Source organism: Xiphias gladius, chromosome 12 (assembly GCF_016859285.1).
Source record: "Xiphias gladius isolate SHS-SW01 ecotype Sanya breed wild chromosome 12, ASM1685928v1, whole genome shotgun sequence".
In the NCBI taxonomy this organism is placed as follows: Eukaryota; Metazoa; Chordata; class Actinopteri; order Istiophoriformes; family Xiphiidae; genus Xiphias; species Xiphias gladius.
The window spans coordinates 884634-905366 of record NC_053411.1 but is presented as its reverse complement, the minus strand read 5'-3'; the positions used below and the strand labels follow the sequence as shown (position 1 = coordinate 905366).

The following is a 20733-nucleotide window of genomic DNA, read 5'->3' as shown; positions in this document are numbered from 1 at the left end:
TAATTAGTGACAGCTGATATGACGTATTGAGCTCCAGCGACATTTGTCATTTTAACAGGTGAAAGTGATGCTCAGCACCAGGTAAAAATGAGAAGCTGCAGCTGAATGTATTCTACACTGCTTTGCTAACGATAATTAGCGTTGCAGTATCGTGAACTGGTGTATTTTTCCAATATTTCACATTCACACACTAATTTTCACTATCTTATGCAGTGGGATGCTGCACTGCAGAGCTCAACTATCTTAAAGAGAAGAGCTTTAACATGAGCAGACTGAGGTGGACAAAACACAACAGATCACAGGATTGGATATTGATCAACATCATTGGCCAATACTAATCCATTCACATATGTGCAGATCGGCCCCAATATCAATCCTTAGGATCAACTCGGGACATCTCTGCTGCTTACTATTATAAACATCTGTCTTCACAAAAACTGTTTTTTTGAGCAGTTCATTAGAAACCACTTACAATAAAACAGTTCACTTGAAAAATTTCAGTCTGGTTTCTATCAAAAACACAGTACTAAGACTGCTTTGCTTTGTGCCACTGTGACATTCTGACCAATGCACATTTTGCTACATGCTCAGAGTTAGTACTGTCACAATTAAGTGCTGCCGGTTGGTGTCAGTGACTCTAGTCCTACATTGTTTGTCTCATATATCTCAAACATTAAGTTTTCTGTCACAATCTGGGACTATTCCTTTTCTGTCCACCCAGTGTCTGGTGGGACACCCCAAAGATCCATCATTATTCCTATACTGTTTTCTATTTATATTATATTACATACAGAATCCAGCCAAATATTTCTTACCAATCTTATGCAGATAATAACCAGTTGTGTCTTTTTTTAAATCCTAACCATTTTTAGCAGACTAGATGGACCAAAACTTCCTGCAGCTGAGTGTTGAGAAATTGGTTTCCTTGCCCATCTATGTAATGCCAGTGTACAAGAATGTAAGATGTGTTTGATCTGTTTTGAGTCATGGTTGTTTTCCGTTACATCACAAAAATGTCATGCCTCCTTTAGATCCTTCCTTTCAATTAATGAAAATGAGAAAGTCATCCATGTCTAATTAACTTCCTGGTTAGATTACTGTAACATACTTTCCTCTTTGCATATGTCTGTAATTTAATTTGATTATTCAAAATCAATGTGTCGACTGATTATTAAAATATATAATTCTTCTTGCTAGTATAGGTCCTTCACATGCTGCCAGTCCTCGTTACAAGTTCAACTTCATAGCTGACGTAGTGGAGAAAATCGCTCCAGCTGTGGTCCACATCGAACTCTTCCTCAGGTACTGACTGTGCATGTGTGTGTGTTTGTTTGTAGGGGTTATTTTGTCATGTTTGTGTGGAGCATGTGACTTTAAAAGGTCAACATTTAGAAAATGAAAAACATGAAAAATATTTTTGCTTTTATGTTTAGAAAATAGGTTTTCAAAGGGGTGTCATTGGTCCATCCATTGGATACCGTAGCTTAATAAAGTGGTGCCCACTCGTACAGTACATTGAGACTTAGGTCACGTCCACGCTAATGCAGAAAAAACTGTTTTCTTACAATATGCCATCCATAATTAAATGCCAAAGTGTTGGAAAAACTGTCCATTATATAAATAGTGCATTAATGAGCAATGTGCATTTGCTTTCTGTAGAATAAAACTCCATTAGGTCACCTCTCAGTGATCACTGTATTGTTTAACTAGCCACACACTCCCTCTGGGTGTTTGTACTGTAACAGTGTTTTATGGAGGGTTTCATTGCAGTTGCCGAACAGAGAAATGCAGTATGTCATTGACAACAGCTGTATTGTGTGATCAGCTACAGTATATAAAATGAGAAATCAAAGACAATTGGAGGAGGCAGTAAGTTATTATTTTGGCTGCTAAGTAGTCACCTACGCCTGTTAAGGTAATACATCAGTGTTTTTAAGAAGGTTTGTTTCATTCCAGTCCACACTATAACGGGAGACCATAATTTTCACATTCAACCCCTCGTAGAGCCTTTTTAAAAAACTCAGTTATTGATGAGAAATGCCACATTTTTGTGGATGGAATGCCAAAAAGAAGAGAAAGTGCTTTTTTTTTCATTTATCCACTGTGGAAAATCAGCAAGAGTTGCGAATGGTTTTGTTGTCTCATATTTTATAAATAGAGAGATCAGTCTGCTGTCCAATCATATGTGAAGCTTACTTTTGTAGAGCAACGTTTAGTCATGATTACTAGAACTGGGACTAACAAAATGATCAGCAATCAGCTCTCTGTAATCCAGTCCAGCTAAATTTACTGACGCTTTCCTCACACTCGAGGCATCCTCTCTTTGGTCGGAACATCCCTCTGTCTAGTGGATCCGGGTTTGTGATGTCAGAGAATGGACTGATTGTTACCAATGCTCATGTAGTCTCCAGCACCACTCCAGTGTCCGGTCAACAGCACCTCAAGGTAAAAAAAATCCAGTGATCCTTTATCCTTTTCACTTTCTTATCTAAATCATATGCTATTTAGAGGCAGAGTAAGCTATTCTAATCTAAATTCTAATTTTCTAAAAAAAATCTACACAGTCCCGGCTCTGTAAATGGGATAAAAACAAAGTGAGTCGAAAATTCCAGCCAATCAGTATCTGGGATCAATTGTGCTCGTGCACAGGAGGGGGAAATGGATAAAAGGGGGCAGTGGAAGCGAGACAGATGGTAATTCTGGCGCATGCTAACACGCTACACAACAGAGAGGGCAGGATGGCTGATTAACATCCTAAGAAGAGAAGGTCTGAGGAACAAAAGTTGAAAAAGAAGGGCTATGATCAGGTGAGGAGGGAGACCCGTGTTCATATTTGTGAGTATTTTCAAGGGTGGAGACTGCACGGTCAGACTAGAAAATAAATTCAGCCCTTGATTTATCCGCTATCTGTTAGCAAGCAGGTACCACTGCCACATTTGTCTGTCCGTTGGTCCAGTAATTGCCAAGATATGGTGTTGGCGTGATGTTAGTAGCAGGATAGTTTTGAGTATCGCTGTCTGGAGCTGGTGTGCAGGCTCTGGGAAACCATCTCGTCCTCTTTGCATGTTAGCTTTGCAGCAGCAACTGTAGCGACAGTTAGCTGTCTCTTTGTATGCTCTATGTCATGGTATTTGTCCATAATCATTTAAAGGGTTATATAGCCACAAAGACCTAAAAACAAGTTTGCTAGCACAGTGGAATTATTCAGATTGATGTATAGTTCAAAAATGCTATGCCAGGTAACACTGTTCCTTTTTAGTTTAGCTACAAACCTACAGTTCATACTTGTCACTGTAGTTTTGTCAAAACAACCTAAACAACTAACTCTCGCTAGTTTTCTCCATTGTTTTTTGGATGCTGAATTTGCGTGCATGTCGTTTGTTTGATGACGTTTTATATTATAAGTTTGGTTTTCTTTTAGAGTCTCCACTTCCATGCCGTATAAGACACTCTGGATTCCATCATTGTGTCGTTGCCTTGGCAATGCACGTCCATTTTTTTTTTTTTGTTTATTTGTTTTGCTGTTGATTTAAAATAAAGTCTTTCTCCAGACTCGCTTATGCTTTCTTTGAAAATACTTAATCCTAAATCCTTAAAAGAATAGTTCAACATTTTGTGAAAAACGCACCTTTGCTTTCTTTCCAAGGGCCCTATTTTTAACTGCGCAGGCACAACGACGAGCACAAAGTGGTAGGTCTTGCTCGCATGGACTGTGGGTGTTTTGTAAATGCACCTGCTATTTTGGTTCATGTAGGTGCAGCAGCGCAAATTGCAAAAGGGCTGGCTGAAGTGGCGTATAAATCGAAGGTTGTGGCAATTAAAAAAAATTCACTCTTAACCAGCCACATCACTGATCTCATCGCTCCAAAATAGCTCTGCCAATCTCGGTGACACATGAGAACAATGTCTCAAAAAATGTAGGAGGCCTCTCCAGTAAATCATGTTTTTTTCTGGAGGGTGTAAAGCAACACAATCTGAACACACAGCACCTTAACTCTGTAGCTATAAGCAGATGATGTGGGTTTTTATTTAACTTGTAAAACGATATAAATAAATAAATAAAATGTTGATGAGGCTATATATGACCACATCAATCCAACACTATTTAAGTTTTATTTCTACTCCATCTTAAGTCATAAATGGCACAGAGGTAGCATATTGATGTTGCTGGAAACAGACGTAGTACTGAGACATCTGTTCTCAGTGCAAAGACACATTTTCCACCAAAATACCAACAACGTGCTTTGCGCTGCCTCATTTGAATGAACCTCCCACCTGTTTGCATCTCTCCTCACATCTGTGCACCGAGTGCTCTGTGCTAGCCACCAAAATACCACACAGATATATAAAACAAATTTCAAGTTCAGGAAATTACCTAACTTTTTCAGCACTGCTTGCGCTGGTCATTGCCCTGCCACAAATGTCGCAGCACAGGCAGGGAGGACCCAAAAGCAGACACATGGAGGCAGGTTGATGCAGAAAAGATACGTAAATAAAGAGAGAATGAACAGGCACATGGGTAGATGAGCCGGTAGGCTAGTTGACAGGCAAACCAGCAGGAACAAACAGGATACTATACACGAGGAAAACGAGGGATTAGACACTGGAACAAAACAGCACATGAAGAACTGGGATAATGGGGTATCTGGGAACAGGCGTGTAGAGCTATGTGATTACAAGGGAAAACAGGTAAGTGGAACAGGAAAAAAAGTCCGGGGACATCTAGTGGGAGGATGGAAATTCGCAGGTAATCAGAAATCAGAAATGCAGTAAACACAGAAGGGCAGGAAGTTAAACAACAAAGGGACACGCAAGGAAAGTGATTTCAAAATAAAACTGGAAAAAACAGAGTCCAGTCATAAAGTCCCTCAGAGGGGCAGATCGTAACAACAAAAATAGGGCCCCAAGAGTGAGATGTACAGGTGGATAATAATCTCATGTCTGTGTGTTAAGTACAGAGCTTGAGTCACAACGTGGTTAGACAAGTATAGCATAAAGAGTGGAAACAGAGTGAATACAAAGTTCAATAATACACCCTACCAACCCTGATTAACATTTTTTATTTCATTTGTTTAATCTGTACAAAAATAGAAATGGAAAAACGACAATTGGCTGTTTAAAGAGGAGAAGAAATACTTCCAACAACTAACTTACCCTAAAACCATTTCTCTTTGTGTACAGATCAAACCAAACAGATACAGCATGTTAATGAGTAACCTTTAGGTATTTTTAAGTGTATTTTTGTAATTTGGACAGAGCTAGACTAGGCGTTTCCCCATTTCCAGGTTTTATTCTGAGGTATCAGCTTCCTGCCTTAACCTATATAATTAATGTATCTCTCAGCAAGACAATGAATACATGTATTTTCCAAAGTGCTGAACTGTTCCTCTAACAATGAGATCAGGTCCAATCAGTGTTGTATCGTCCACTCACTGATAGAATGCATATGATGCAGCTTGACTGATTACATATTAATTGTAGAACTGTCTTTGAGATTACTCTGCTATCAGAAAGTATGAAAGTTTGTCACTTATTTTTTCTTTTTTGTTGTCCTGGGTGGAGTATTTCCGAGTGTCAGGGTTGCACAGGCACAGGCAGAGGACCAAAAGGCAGACTCGAAAGCAGGTGGACTCAGTAAAGTTAAAATTAATAAGGCAAAAACAGGCCTACAGGCACTCGAAATGAAGAAGATGGCAGGCAGGAAGACAGGCACATGCAGCAGGTTACAAAAGCAGGTAGCACGAACACCCAGAAAACACATGGGAACTGAAACAGGAATATAAGCAGATAATCCAACATGGAACAAAGGAAGGGAAGTGGTATAAATAGTCCCAGGCTGATTATAGAATAAGGAGCAGGTGGGGAGAGACCAGAGGCCTGTACTATGAAGCAAGATTTGTGGTTAGCAAGGTAACTTCAGGTTTAACCCTTGGTTCACAGGGTTATGACGGTGGTTCACGTCTTACATCACCATGGTAACTTATGCTACCTAACCTAACGCATATAAAAACACCGCCTACTGACCAATCAGATCTCCTGGAAAGTGGCATCACCATTCGTAGAACATTCCGTGGAGCTCAGTGCCCAGATCCTGAGAGGGGTTCAGGATTCACAAACCCCTCTGGCTTTCCCTAATGATTTTTTTATATGAGCAACCCTCATTTTTGCAGAGGGCCAGCTCCTGAGCAGGAGTGTCCCCCTGTGTGGGAGGCCCCTTCCTGTCTTCTTCATTTTTTTTTTCCTGTTGGCTGCAAGCGATGTCAAAGCCATTTCATTGTGCTCTTGTATAACGACATCATCCTACAACAGAGACTGATTGAATCCCTAAAGCTTTGTACTTGTTGTACATATGATACGAAAGTAAGCCTACTTACTACTTTGAATTGTGTTTTTATATTTCTTTTTTATTTGCTCCTAAGTCCATTTAACACCCCCAGGGTTGCAGCTGGAAGAAGAAGGCTAAAATTGTCATAAATGCTATACGAATACATCTAAGAAACACATTATTTTAATGGAATACACAAATGTAATTATTCAGATCTACTTGTGCCCTAATGATGGGGCAGTGATATTATAAGCCTATAAACTTATGCATTCACACAGTTGGTGATTTTGTGCCTGCTGTCCATCCTGCATTTGGCAGCTTCAACCGTTGCTTCTAGCCTGGATTATGGGTATAGCTGCTTCATATTTGTCTAATATTATAGTTTGCTCTTCGTTTGTAAAATATGTCCTCTGCTGCCAGTACACTTTGTAATTGATCATGTGCCGCAAACACCGCCCCTTTTATGTGAACGCATTTGGGAAACCTGGGTTGACCTCCTGAGTTGATAAACACCGTTGTGTGACCGTTTAGTGTGATTGTGGTTGTTGCCAAATAATGAAAAGATATGCTGGGTGTGTTGAACTTGCTTCGTAGTACAGTCCTCAGGTAACTGCAAGACTGATGAGAAGTGGCAACAGGTGTGTAGATGGGCAGGGCAGACAATTGAATGAAAACCTGGAGGAAAGTGTATGGACATCTGGTGGGTGAGTAGAGGAAGGTAGTTCTGGGGAAATTGAGGGGAGATTGGGACTGAGGGGAACAGAGGGGCAGATCATGACAGAGTCCAAATATGTCCTCAATATTATTGGCTTTCTTTGGATGTTACCGTACATACAGAAATAACCATTTGCTGAAAATCATTTAGCCCTGATATAGCTGATACAATGCTAACATAGTAGCAATGGATCCACCAAAATACTTTGCAATAAAATATCTTTCATTTGTAATTTTCTTGAAATGTAAATTTTCCATTCTTTCCTTAAGGTCCAGATGCATAATGGTGATGTATATGAAGCCAACATCAAAGACATAGACAAAAAATCAGACATTGCTACCATCAAAATCAACCCACAGGTGAGTCCACAGCATTTTCAACAAGCAATTACTTGAGTGAAATGTGTGAAATGATTGAATTATTATTGAACAAACCTCATGAAGGACATCACAAGCTACGTCCTCATTGGTGACTTTGTCACATTTTTTAGGCTAACATAGCTATTAAACCTTCTTACTCAAACGTTTATACGCATTATACAGGAAGAGGACCAATTTTGATTTTGGTCACGATGGTTGTATTTCTTTCAATAGCCTTGGAGGACTCACTTCTTAATTAAATTCTGAGTTTCCATATTATGACCATCAGCCATGACAACCTAACTGGATGTTGTAACCCATTTAACATTAAGCTGTGTTGGAAAGTACCCAAAACCCTAAGGTGTCTTATTCCAGAGAACACCCAGATATGTGCAAAAGTGAAACATTCTTGGCAATTTTTTTTAAAATTTTGTGGCAATGGCCCAATGTCTCCATATCAAAATTCAGCCATAATTTTGTGTTTCTGTAAATGGTAAGATCACTGTTAGAATTAAAATTAACCTTGTTTGTTTTAAACTGACTGGCTGCACAGCATAAGAGTCACACTAAAAATTTGGTTGCTTGCCCCTTTTGTTTTTGATATGAGCAAGTGTTATCTGTTAAACAATATCGCTACCTAAGGTTTGCTGATATTCATCACCATTAGCCACCACAATCTATTGATCTTACCAAACCAAAAAAAGTATTAGTAGCAAAACTGTTGAATGTATTGAACTGAGCAACAGTATGTTTTATTGCAAATAAATTCAACGTTTCCTTTGGTAAGAAGAAGAATATGTTATTTCTTTTCTATTTCTATTAGTCTCACTTTTAAGTTACCAAGTGGTGTTTTTGACCACTAGTAGCATTGTGGAGAAGTGTTTTGATGAGTAGTTCAGTTTATATCACATGTTCTACAAGTAGGGTAACAAGGACCTACATGCATGCCAAAAACCCAGGGGTGACATAATACGCATTTCTGCAGAGGATGGGAGCAGTTGCTGGTAGTAACATTACATTACAAGGCATCAGTAAAAGAGAAGAGGAAGAGGATGACTAGCCAATGGAAACAATGCAGGTTTAAAACCATAAACAACTGGCAATCCCAGTGTTTTATGAGATAGGAAATACATTCAACATGTCTGTTAAACCTTAAGGAGCTTGCTTACGCGTAATGCATTTTGTGGGAAACTCTGGATGTAAACAAAATATTGTCTGTTTCAAAAAGAAGGCTTCAATGAAGACTCAACAGGGTAGCTTTAATCCACCTGCCTCATTGCCTCCATTAGCATTCCTTTTTCCAGTAAAACTCTTACCAGAGTCATCTTTGATGGACATTTCATCAAGGTCAGCAGATTAATCACGTGTGTTAACAGTGTGTGTCATGTGTCCAGGTTTACAGTGATGTTAATAGGGTAGGGTGATAGACCACAGTCAGAATCCAAACCTCTCCTGGGGTGACACCAAATACTTCCAGCTCTGGTATACTCTGGTATACAGCTCATCCACAGCTCATACCACTTGCAAGTTTCCTGATTTATTGGACTACTGGCCACTGTAGTTAAACCATGCATCTTTTGCATATATTACATTTTGAATAATACTTTGGAAAATTACGCTTTGATTTAGACTCTTACCACCAGAGACAAAGGTTTGTATCCTGCATCCTGTGAATGATTAGTTTTAAGCTACCAAAAACCTTGCAGAAAGATTATGATTTTGGTGAAATATTGAAAAAGTAAAGCCCCTTCCCTGGAAGCCAGAGGTACAGCTAGAGATTGAGCAGTGCTCCATGATGCTGGTCAAGGTTTTGCAAATATGGGATGTTTTGGATGCCAACCGTGATGAATCTTGGCTGGACTCCACATTGGAATTATCCTGAGAAACTGCATGGAAAGTGCAGGACTGTACCCCTTGTATGATCAGGCTTAGGCCACAAAAAGACTGGTCAAGATTAAGGTAAGATCATGATTTTGTTAAGTTGAGAAAAAGATTATGGCTTTGTTTGAGCTGGTTTTGCAGATACCATTATCATTTTTTTGCAAACCTGCATATATGTTTATGTTATGCTCATAGTACCCTATTACCCTGGTAGAACACTGCACTTCCAGAATGCAGGCTTGTTTGTGGTTCCTAGAGTCTCTAAAAGTAAAATGGGAGGCAGAGCCTTCAGTTATCAGGCTCCTCTACTGTGGAACCATCTTTCAGTTTTGGTACGGGAGGCAAACACCCAGTCCATGTTATAGAGTAGGCTTAAAACTTTCCTTTTTGACTGGCTCAGGCTTGGTTTGAAACACCCCGTAGTTATGCTTCTGTAGGCCCAAACTGGCAGGGGACTTCCCGTGATGCACCGAGCTCCTCCCTCCTCCTCTTCCTCCATCTGTACGCATTCATATCCCATCACAATATATTTAATGTTGCAAATTAGTAGTATATCAATGTAATTTTCAATACACTCTATAAGGCAGGGAAATGTGACAGCTGTGTATCTTATGTATCACCATGTTCTGATGTTTTTTCTCCAATGTAGATGCCAAAATAATTAATGCAGTCTTAAATTTTCAAAAAAGATGTTCACACTCTAAAATGGTATCGCATGTACTGTATATTCTCTATCATGTTCCGGCAGTTCACTAAAACTATGTTTAGACCCAAGACATATTTTAATGGCTGCTACATTCCATAATATGGAAGTATTCTAGATGCCTGGTGCATCATTTTATAGGTATTTTCCTATTGGTTTGAGCAATGCTTGGCCACACAACATGTTAAGATGAAGACACTGGTGGATGGATCATTAAGTGCAAAATTATCAGCCTCTGCCATCAAAAACCAATTTCAGCTAAACTTCAGTCATGACCAAAGGTTGACATCCCTGCATTAGAACAGGGAGAACTGGATCATGACCACAACAGGGAGGAGTGAGACAGAGAAACAATCCAACTTAAAGAAATTCTAAACAGAGCAGTTTAAGCTCATTCCTTCTCTCTCTCCTTCACACCACCTGTCTGCTGAGCATGTGTTTTTAATCAGGTCTGATCTTTTCCTTCCTTTCTCTTCACCTCCTCAAGACCCTTTTTTTCTTAATCAAATCCCCTCCCTTTTTCTTTGTCTTCATCATGTTCCAGACATGTTGTAATTGCTGATTGTTGGTTGGGCAAGGTTTTGATACCCTCTAGTTGCCCTACTTGCACACTGGGTTTTTGGAACTTCCCAAACAGGACTGAAGTAACCAAGACAGCAGGGTCCTGCAGACTTCAGAATTATTATTACACATTTGGCCTTGTTTTCTTGGACCAGAGTGTATATGCTTGTGCTTCTGGCATGGATAATTTTGGGTGTGTGGTAGTTTCATTAGCAGAGGAGCAGTGGCTGAACAGTTGTGGAAGTGGTTGGATTAGGACAAATACAGCACAGATCAAAGGAAAGTTCAGCTTCTTAGAACCAGGATCATATTTTTGTAGTTTTGGTCTGTATACCTATAGGTTAGTATAACATTTTACTACTCACCTATAGTGTTGTAGAGAAGGGTCCCTCTGCAAACAGTCAAACATAAGCACAACTATCAAAAGCATATGAGGTATACATTAAAAGTTATTACCTCAATAATCTCTTAAAACTGTCTTTTATATTGTAGTGCAACCTCTGGGTTTAACCTACAGGTTGAGCCTAGTGCATGCCACTGTTTTTTTTTTTACAGTGGGATTTACCTGGGATACCTGGGATTTACCTTTAAGGTTGAATTTCCAACTGAAATTAATTAAATTGTGTTTTTTATCTGCTCTTTAAAGGACATGTTCCCTAATCAGTACCAAAAGGGAAAAAAATTATATTTTTCTATTTTTTGGTTTAATGATGGTCCCCCCATCTGTGCTTTAACCTGTTAGGAATGTTGTTGATTTTTCGTCTACGTACGTGAAAACTTCTTACTTTATAGCCAATCAAATCATTTAATTTTGAAATGTATTTGCATTAAAGTAGTGACATCATCATTCTCTCCTAGCCAGATTGTCTAACACTGACTACTAGCCAGCAACGTAATAGTAGTATGCTACACAACTCAAAAGCCCAGATTTTGAACAACAACTTTCATTAGCTTTCAAGCTCCTTCCTTTATAAAAGAACACATCTTGTACTGTACCTGAATGACCTACTAAACCAAACCACCACCAGGTCAAATTGCACTGCCACTGTCACTTTGCAGGATTGATAGCTAATTACCTAGTTAGCTGCCGCACCTTTAACGGCCAAACAACCAATCTGAAAATGTCAACATCAGTTGGTTTAGATGTTAAATGGTCTGCTCCGTCTTTAACACCACTGCTAACATAATACTATTTGTCCTTAGCTTGAAAAATACAATTACCAGTGTATTTTTGTTAAAGCTTTTCAGCATTGGACCTGTGCTCCATCTCATCTGCATGTGTGCGTACAATAGTTATTGTGTATGTACTTATGCGAGCTGTGCAGGAGTTGCCATTGCTCTCTGATGGTGTAGTGGGGGCTGTGGACTAATCTGCTACAGCAAGCACAGGGGAGAAGACGAATGCAAGAAAAGCTGCACAAGACGGTTCATTGTTAAAACTTTTGCAGTGGTTGCGTTTCGCTGCTGAACAACATGTTTTGTTCTTTCCTTTTTTCTTGTTTAGCTGGTTTTGTTGCTCATCCAGTTACTGGTTTGTTTTGGAAGGATACAGATGTTCTATGGGGTTTAATTCTGAGCTTTGGCTGAGCCTCTAAAGAACAGTCGGAGACTTGTCCCAAAGCCACACAAGTATTTTCTTGGCTATATGCTTCAGGTCATTGTTGTGCTGAAAGGACCTCTCTGTATTTGGCTGCATTTATGCTTCCCTCAATTCTGACCAGTCTCCCTGTCCCTGCTGCTGAGAAGCACCTCCATAGCATGATGCTGCTACCACCATGCTTCACTGTAGGCATGTCATTAGCCAGTTAATGAGCAGTGCCTGGTGTTCACCAGACATATTTGAAACGTAGCTCCATGTTAGAGGTTCCCATCTCTGCAGACGACTTTTAAAGTTTTGTTAGAATGCCTGTTGGGTTCTAAGTCAGCTCCCTGACATAGGCCCTTCTTGCCTGGATACTCAGTTTGGCCAGAGGGCCAACTCTAGATAGAGTCCTGGTGGTTTCAAACTTCTGCCACTGTGCTCCTGGGAACACTCAAAGCTTTAGAAATGGTTGCCCTGATCTTATGCCATTCCGCAGTTTCATCACAAAGGTCTATAGAGAGGACTTACAGTGTGAATTACGGCACCTTATACACAAGTGTGTGCCTTTCTAAACTATGACCAGGTAATTGAGTTTGCCACAGGTGGACTCCAGTCAAGTTGTAGATGCATTTCAAAGATAACTAAATCAAGCAGGACCCCACCACAGGGTCTGAATACTTTTTTAAATGAAAGATTTCAGTTTTTGACTTTTAATATTTTTTTGATTGTTTTGTAGTGTAGATTGATGGGCAAAAAATCATCTGAATACATTCTACAACATGTTGTGCTAACCAACAGTACAAGTACAGTGAAATATACTGCATATAGATGGGATTCAGCAAGAAGGTTCAGGTTTTCTCCAGGTGTTTCAGTTTCCTTCTTCAGTCCAAGCAGGTTAGATGAAGTTGACCCTCTAAGTGTGAATGCAATTGTGAATGATCGTTTCTTTGCTTGAAAAAGTTTCTTCAAATATCCTATACCTTATTACAGCTTATATCTTACCCTGGCCCACTTTATCTGTTCATTCTCTACCCCCAGATAAAGCTGTCTGTATTGTTTCTGGGCCACAGTGCAGACCTGAGGCCCGGGGAGTTCGTGGTTGCGATCGGCAGCCCCTTTGCCCTCCAGAACACTGTCACCACCGGCATTGTCAGCACTGCCCAGAGAGATGGCAAGGAACTGGGCCTCAGGGACTCTGACATGGACTATATCCAGACAGATGCTATTATCAATGTGAGACTAAAGCAAGGCAGGATAAATTGTACTCTTGAGTCAAAATTATTCTTAAGCAGTGAAAAAATGTCAAATTGTTAGGTGTTTGTATTTTTTGTACACCACAGTTTTGTGTTTGTTTTTATTTTCTTTCACAGTATGGTAATTCAGGAGGACCTCTTGTCAATTTGGTAAGCTTTTTTTTTCCTACCTAGATTCTTTCATGACTGCTGTAAAATACCTTTCTCTGCTTGGGTCTTGTTAAACATATAATATATAATGCACAACGATTGTGTTTGCGCAAGCACTGGCTTTGCACCAACAGGAACAGAGGGCTCTTGAACTCCATGTAATTTACTTTGAGGAAGAAAATCATCTCAACAACCTCAAAATGTAAATAGTCTTTCTTCAACGGCTCCTTTCTGTGTCTCTGTATTTGAGGACGGGGAAGTGATAGGCATCAACACCCTGAAGGTTGCAGCAGGAATCTCATTTGCGATTCCCTCCGACAGGATCACTCGCTTCCTTAATGATTCCCTTGACAAGCATAACAAAGGTGAGCTTGACAGTGATCTCACTGGTCAAGATTAAACATCTTTGAGCATCCTACTGAATATACAGAAACTTACTGGAGTCTCTTTCAGATGTGAGGTTGATAAAGAAGCGTTTCATCGGAATACGGATGTTGACGATCACACCAGCGTAAGTCTACACTGATGGTAATTATTGTGTCGATGGGAAATATGGCTTTCCCCTCAGCATTGTACATTCATTCAGATAATTTTGAATGTTACCAAAGTCTTTCAGATATCACGTTGTTCTATTTTAGATGAATAATACTGGTTAAAATCTGTCTGATGCAAATGCACCTTTTTGTGCTATTGACAGAGTTGTTTATTGCACTGGCTCTCTCACAGCTCAAACTTGCTTTTAACAGTTTCTAAAATAATTTAAAGCTTGAATGCTGATAAAACTAGTTATGTTAGTTACACATTCTGAGAAGAATCTGTTGGATTCCCCCAGCCATTGTAACAGACAATGGCAAAACTATTTAGAACATTTCTGCTTATAAATATTTAGGATTTGATCTAGATGACAAGATGAAAAGATGAAGATTAAATTTGATTTTTATTTTCTTCTCCTTCCTATCTTAAAAAAAAAGGCTTCAGACATTTTTGGCCTTTACTTGACTGTGGGAATGCACTGAACTTTGACCTCAATGAAACTGAATAAAGGAGCTTCATGAAAATTGCTCCATCTGCACAAATCCCTCTGCAATTAGATCTAAAACTGCAAAATTTTAACTCTGTGTGAATTTAAGCCATTGCTTTAGAAACTGGTTGTACTCTCTTCTGGGTGCTTATGTTTTGAATATTTTTAGAATCCTGGTGCAGTGGACTCATTAAGTTAATGTTTTAGACTAATCTATATTTTTATGGTTTTACACAGGGCAGCTCTTGGGTTGTTTTGAGGTTTCATTTAAGGATGAGGCGTATTATATGAATGTGTTAGAAATATTACTGAATTTAATTTCTGTCAGATTCAGATTAAGTGTATATTTTCTGTTATCTGTCTTATATTGTTTATCTTTTTGCCACCTGTCTTGGTCAGGGGAAAAAAAATAGATTTTTAATCTCAATGAAGCTGTCTTGGTTAAATAAGAGTTATATAAAAATATACAGTATGTATTAGTATTTATACACCTCTTGGTCTCTGAATAAAAAATAGTTAAAGTACACAAATATTTGGGAATTTGGTTGGATAATGGACTTTCTTTGAGAGACAATGTGCATTTGGTCCAGGTTAACTGAAGAGCTAAAACAACAGAACCCAGATTTTCCTGACATTACCAGTGGGATTTACGTCCATGAGGTCATTCCTCACTCACCTGCACAGAAGTAGGTTTAATTTACTCATTCATTCCTCAAACAAAAGCAATATGCAGTTTGTTACTCATTTCTGGAGTATAATGAATTATTGTCTAATAACAGTATCTCTTCATTCCTCTGTCCATCTCTAGGGGTGGTATCAAAGACGGTGACATTATTGTGAAACTGAATGGCAGACCTTTGATGACAACAGCTGACCTGCAGGGGGCGCTGCAGGAGGAGACAGCCCTGCTACTGGAAGTTAGGAGGGACAACGATGACCTGCTCTTTAACATCGAACCTGACGTTATCATGCAATAAATATTGCAAGCAAAGCACTCTTGCAGAATTAGACCAAAATCTAAGGCCCTATTTTGTGAAAGAACTTGTTGGATGGTAGAAGCTGTGCACAGGTGAAGTGGTTTTTATGTCAAATGCACACATCTTCTGATACTTTGTAACTGGCCGTTAACTTGACTGTACCAAAATAAAAGGACAGTATCAGTAAGGACGACATAGTACAAACAGTTTCAGCATTAAGAATTTACAACTGTACCTCCGTCCTGTTCGGATATGGTCAACGTTGGAACACCCTACAGAATCACTTAAAACCAAACCTATTTAATGTATGTTATCTATGTGCTTGTTTCACATTAATTGATCATGTTTCAACCAGTGGACAGATCTATGCAGCCCAAAAATAATGAAGCAACAATGGGTGTTGGATAGCATCTTATGGTATATATCACAAAAATTACAAGATAAAAGAAAAGTTGACGAATGCACTGTTGAATTGATAAATGAAAATTGAATAAAATTCAATTAAAAAAACAAAGGTGATCGTATACAGATGATTAAATTAATTCATTTTATCCTAAGCATTTTTATTTCCAACAAAGTTTTTTCAGACAGGGGGAAAGGGGCGTAAGCATTGTACAATCAAAACAATCCTATTCAAATTAAAATTCAAAATACCTTTATCAATTGAACTTCATTTGTGTAAAAGTGCATATACAACATGTAGCCAAACACAAACACATAGTAGACATCAAACAAGTACAACTAATGACAATTTAAAACCGTTTAAGATAATAAGGTTAAATGTGTATAGATACAATAAATAAATGAACAAGTTAGCTCAGGAATTAATTAGTCTTATGGATTTAGGCAGTGGGCTTGACATGGCCCGCTTGATCCTGAATGTCAGTGATTTGTATCTGCGGCCTGGAGGTAGGTGGCTGAATTGGTTGTTTAGTGTGTGTATAGTATCCAAGGCTATTTGTATTCTTTTCATTTTATTCTATCTGCTGTAGATACTGCTTAGTGGTTCTTCCTTCAGTCAGATTTTGCTCTTCATTTTGATGATTTTGTTGAGAGGATTAAGGTGGATGTTACTCAAAGCACCAAACCAGGCTGTTATGTTGTAGGTGATGATGGATTCAATGAAGCACCTGTAAAAAGCTAGCAGAACTGATTGTTGAACCTGGAGTTTCCTCAGAAAGGAGTGATTTGAGGATTTAGGTTTGTTAGGTTTTTGAAGGTTATAGTATGCCTCCACTCTCTATAGCCTTTTTATTCTCCACCATTGTACCACCATTGAATGTCATTGATGTCCTCTCCTCTCAGCTCCTTGATCTTGGAGGCATTAAGGTCATTGTAGTTCTCCCTGCAACACTCTTCTCTTTGCAACACTCCATGAACATGCACATAACATCCTGCAATCACTTTCAGAGAAATGACTGACATCCAGAAGTATTTATTTGGGTAGAGTATTTAGGGTTTTTGAGTAGAGTTATCAAGTGGAGAGTTGGTTGGCAGCAGTGTGAGCAGAGACAGATAGTCCAGTGGTAGTCCAGTGGATAGTTCGAGAGTAGCTGAACTGACTGTTTCCACTGTTAGACCTCTGTGTGCCCTGCTGGGAAATGAAAGGACCCAGAGGATCAGATGTGAGTTGACATCCATTTTGGAGATTTTTTGCAGCTTTTCAGGTAGGGTTTAGCTTTGTTAAAATTTATTGAAAAGTTAAATTCCACACCACCACATATCTCAGGCTACCAGGCTACTCAAGTATAACAGCTGTGCAAAGCAGCAAAACAGCATCAGCACCATCCATGTCCATGTGATTATAATGTAAGATGGTAGTAGTATGCATGACACTGCTTTCTGCAACTGTGAAAGAACAAGCATCTCAAAGCTTTTCATTACCAGGGAAAAAGGGGAAGACATTACCTGCCCATTTTTTTATCTTTATTTTTTTATCTATATTTTCTTTCATTTTTTTCATCATGAAAAAAAAAAAGTCCAATATTATAATCTAAAACTCATTATTATACATCCCATATGCCTCTTCTGACTGAAACAACAGGCAATACTAGCTTAGGCCTCTTAAAAGCCTACTTTCTTCTGATTGGCTGAAAATCTAGAAGCCTGCTTTGGGGCAGCGCACCCAGCATTTGTGAGCACCACCTCGTTCTCTTACTGATGTGGGGGTTCTGAAAAAAAAACTAAAAAAACTAGTAACTAGTAATTAAAAAAAAAGTAAGTACACATATTCAAAAATTGAAAATGGAAATTTCCTTTTCCATCCATGTGAGCCCAAATGTGTGATCGAAATGAAGAGTGGAACATCACAAACATCACCAACAACAAAGATTACTGCAGGACATCTCTCTTCTGTAAATATTTCACTCATTACCTGCTTATTGTGTGACATGGGAGTGAACTTAGTCTTTCAGTCACAATCCATGTATAAAATTTGTTCTATATACACAATGCCCCCGCTAATGGGTGTGCGTGTGGGAAATTTGCTAAATTGCACACTGAAGTGGAAAACGTCTGCTGTCAGGAAATACAAAAGCTAATATTGCAAGTAAAATGTTATTCTGCTGTTGCAAAATAACTGTTATTTGTATTTTGGAGTACATTAAATTCCTGAAATATTACTCAAGTAGACTGTTTTGGGAGACGGAGTTGTGCTTGGATTGGATGACCGTATAAAGAAATCCATAATGACCTGATGTCAGTTTGTCACGGAGGTCTGACGCCTGAGCTTTTGTATTACTTTTACATATGTATAGCTCATTACTTGAAATTTTGGCCACATTTAATATGGACATCCAACACTGTAACATTATATATATGACAGAAAATAAGGAAAAGCATAAAAGGTCCCTGTCAAAGCTATGGGTCAATAGCCGTTATTGTAGGTGGGGTTGCTTTATTTGGGTACTGTAAAAATAATACAGGCTTTCCATAATGTAGGGATTGAGTATTCTGCCATTGAGAGGTTGAAGAGCACACCAGAGAGTTGGCTGCAGCGGGCCTTCAGCAGGTGACCACAGATCTAGTCAGGCCCAGTTGCTTTGTTTGGGTTTATCCTCTTCAGAGTGTGTTGTACCTCCCCAGGCTGCAGTTCCAGGTTTGCAGTATTGAGTGACATCGTAGCTAGGTCAGATACAAGCTCCTCCCTCTCCAGTGTGTAGTCATGCTGGTCAAACTTGCAGTAGAAGTTGTTCAAGTTATCTGCCATGCTGACACAGTCTTCTGCCTCAGATCTAGGTAAGGTGGGATTACTATGGAGGCTAGCCAGGCATCCCTGGCTCTGCCTTCCTGAAAGAGTTTCTTAACCTTCACCTTGTATGCTCTCTTGGCCTCTCTTATTTGTTTGTTCAGCTTTTTTTTGAATGAATTTACACTCAGTTCTGTTTCCTAAGATAAAAGGTATTACTAAGTGTGAACTAAGTGTGTTAGTTCACAAAAAGTGATGTATTGAGTGAAAACATCAGTAGCCTCCTCTAAGCTTCCCCCCTGAGTTAACACCTGCAACTCTGTACAGCCCTTTAGTGTCTCACATAAATTATTGTCTGATAATTTCCCCAGTTTCTTAACCATGCCCTCTCTCTGTAACCTTGTGCGGTAGGTAAGAATGAGATGGATGGCGTTGGGGTATTTTTTTTGTGGGTTTTGTATGCATTCTTAACATTGCCATAATAGAAGAGATTTTGTTTTTTTTTTTGTTATCAACCTGATGGTGCATGGGGCATACTGCTGATAAGTCAGGAGTGCTTCGTTCAGCCTACAGCCATTGAAATCCTCAAGGATAAGGACAGGGGAGTGTGGAGATGTGCACTGAATATGATGGACACGTGGCTATAGCAAACAAGTGCTAAAGCCAACTGAGCAAAATCCCAGAGCAGATATTTGGGTCTAAATGTCACATTAGCAGGAATCCTTCACATTAATAATCGTACTCCATGCCCTGTTTACATACAGCCACCCATACACACACACCATCCCCATCCGTCCAGTCCCAGAAGTGTTTATAACCTAGAGTCAGAACACAAAGGCCCCTGCCATCACCTGCCACCCATTTGTAATTCACCTGACCTTCACCTAAGAGAGAGATTCAACAAAGGTCCATGGTTGGAATCAAACCAAAGACATTGCAGTTGATGGTCTCTGCCGTAAATCCTGACTATGTCCTTATGTCCAGCCTAACCCTGACCCACAAATTGATGGCCCCACGGCATTCCTTCAGGGTGAGCCAATAGAGCCTCATGGGCGTGGGTCCAGCCACCATGCACTCGCTGGTAACCTCCCCTCCCAGGCCCACCTCCAGCATTGAACACTGGTCTCCCTAATTAAAACAAGGTAACTTGCTCCCCAAGTTGCCACTACAAGGGATTTCTGGCAAAGAGGAGGCTGTGAATAAGCAAAGGTCTTGATGTACCAGTCAATCAGCATTCACACCCTCATTTTGTGCTCAGGAACTTTGGTTGATGATTTAAAGATGAAAAAATCCTAAAATGAGTTTAATTTCCAGAATGTTTGAGCCCATCCTTAGGGACTCTAACTACCATACTTAGAGTAGAAGCGGCTGCTTCCACATGTTAAAAGCAGTCAGTTAAGTTGGTTCAGGCATCTGATTATAATGTCTATGTCTATGATGCACTCTAAATCCTGACTGAAAATCCTCAAATAAACTATTGTTATGTCAAGTCTCAAAAACTGATTGATAACAGTAAATCATTAAAAAAAAAGTGCTAGTAGGTTGTATGAAAGCTTTCCCTTTGCATTGATTATATCCATTAGGTCAACGTAAGGCAAAGACGTGATTGTGTATCTGTGTTTGTTAGATCTGTAGCCTCAAATTTGAAAGGTGTACTGAAAGATGTGATTTTCAAAGGAATACATAATTGTTACCTCTTCATCTATGGGTATGTGACTAAATCTTTTATAAACCAGTTGCATGCGATGGTGAAGTGGAGTTTGTACACTCTGCTCTCTATTTTGAGTACCTCAGGCCACAAAATACCAAAAAGTCAACATACTTTTTGTACATTGTGTTTTGTACAGTTGACTACACTTTGCACCATTTTTTCATTAAAATATGATTTTAGTTTTGTCCACTGCTAATATGATGGACAGTCCTTCTTGAGTACAACTAGTGGTGTGTTTTTAATTCTTATTATTTGCACTGTAAGTCAGGTGTATGACCAGAGGAACCATTTTAGTGTGTTGTAGGAGG

At 39.2% G+C, this 20733-nt stretch overlaps 1 protein-coding gene across 1 annotated transcript in view; it reads left to right on the top strand.

Moving 5' to 3' along the window:
- Positions 1–16648, top strand: part of htra3b (HtrA serine peptidase 3b) — a 32780-nt gene extending 16132 nt beyond the window's left edge. The window contains exons 2-10 of the mRNA XM_040140288.1: positions 1203–1302; positions 2313–2445; positions 7310–7399; positions 13165–13359; positions 13497–13529; positions 13780–13894; positions 13983–14040; positions 15141–15236; positions 15359–16648. Coding sequence (XP_039996222.1) covers positions 1203–1302; positions 2313–2445; positions 7310–7399; positions 13165–13359; positions 13497–13529; positions 13780–13894; positions 13983–14040; positions 15141–15236; positions 15359–15527 — 989 coding nt within the window. The 3' untranslated portion in view covers positions 15528–16648. The remainder of the gene's footprint in view (positions 1–1202; positions 1303–2312; positions 2446–7309; positions 7400–13164; positions 13360–13496; positions 13530–13779; positions 13895–13982; positions 14041–15140; positions 15237–15358) is intronic.
- Positions 16649–20733: the final 4085 nt, after the last annotated feature.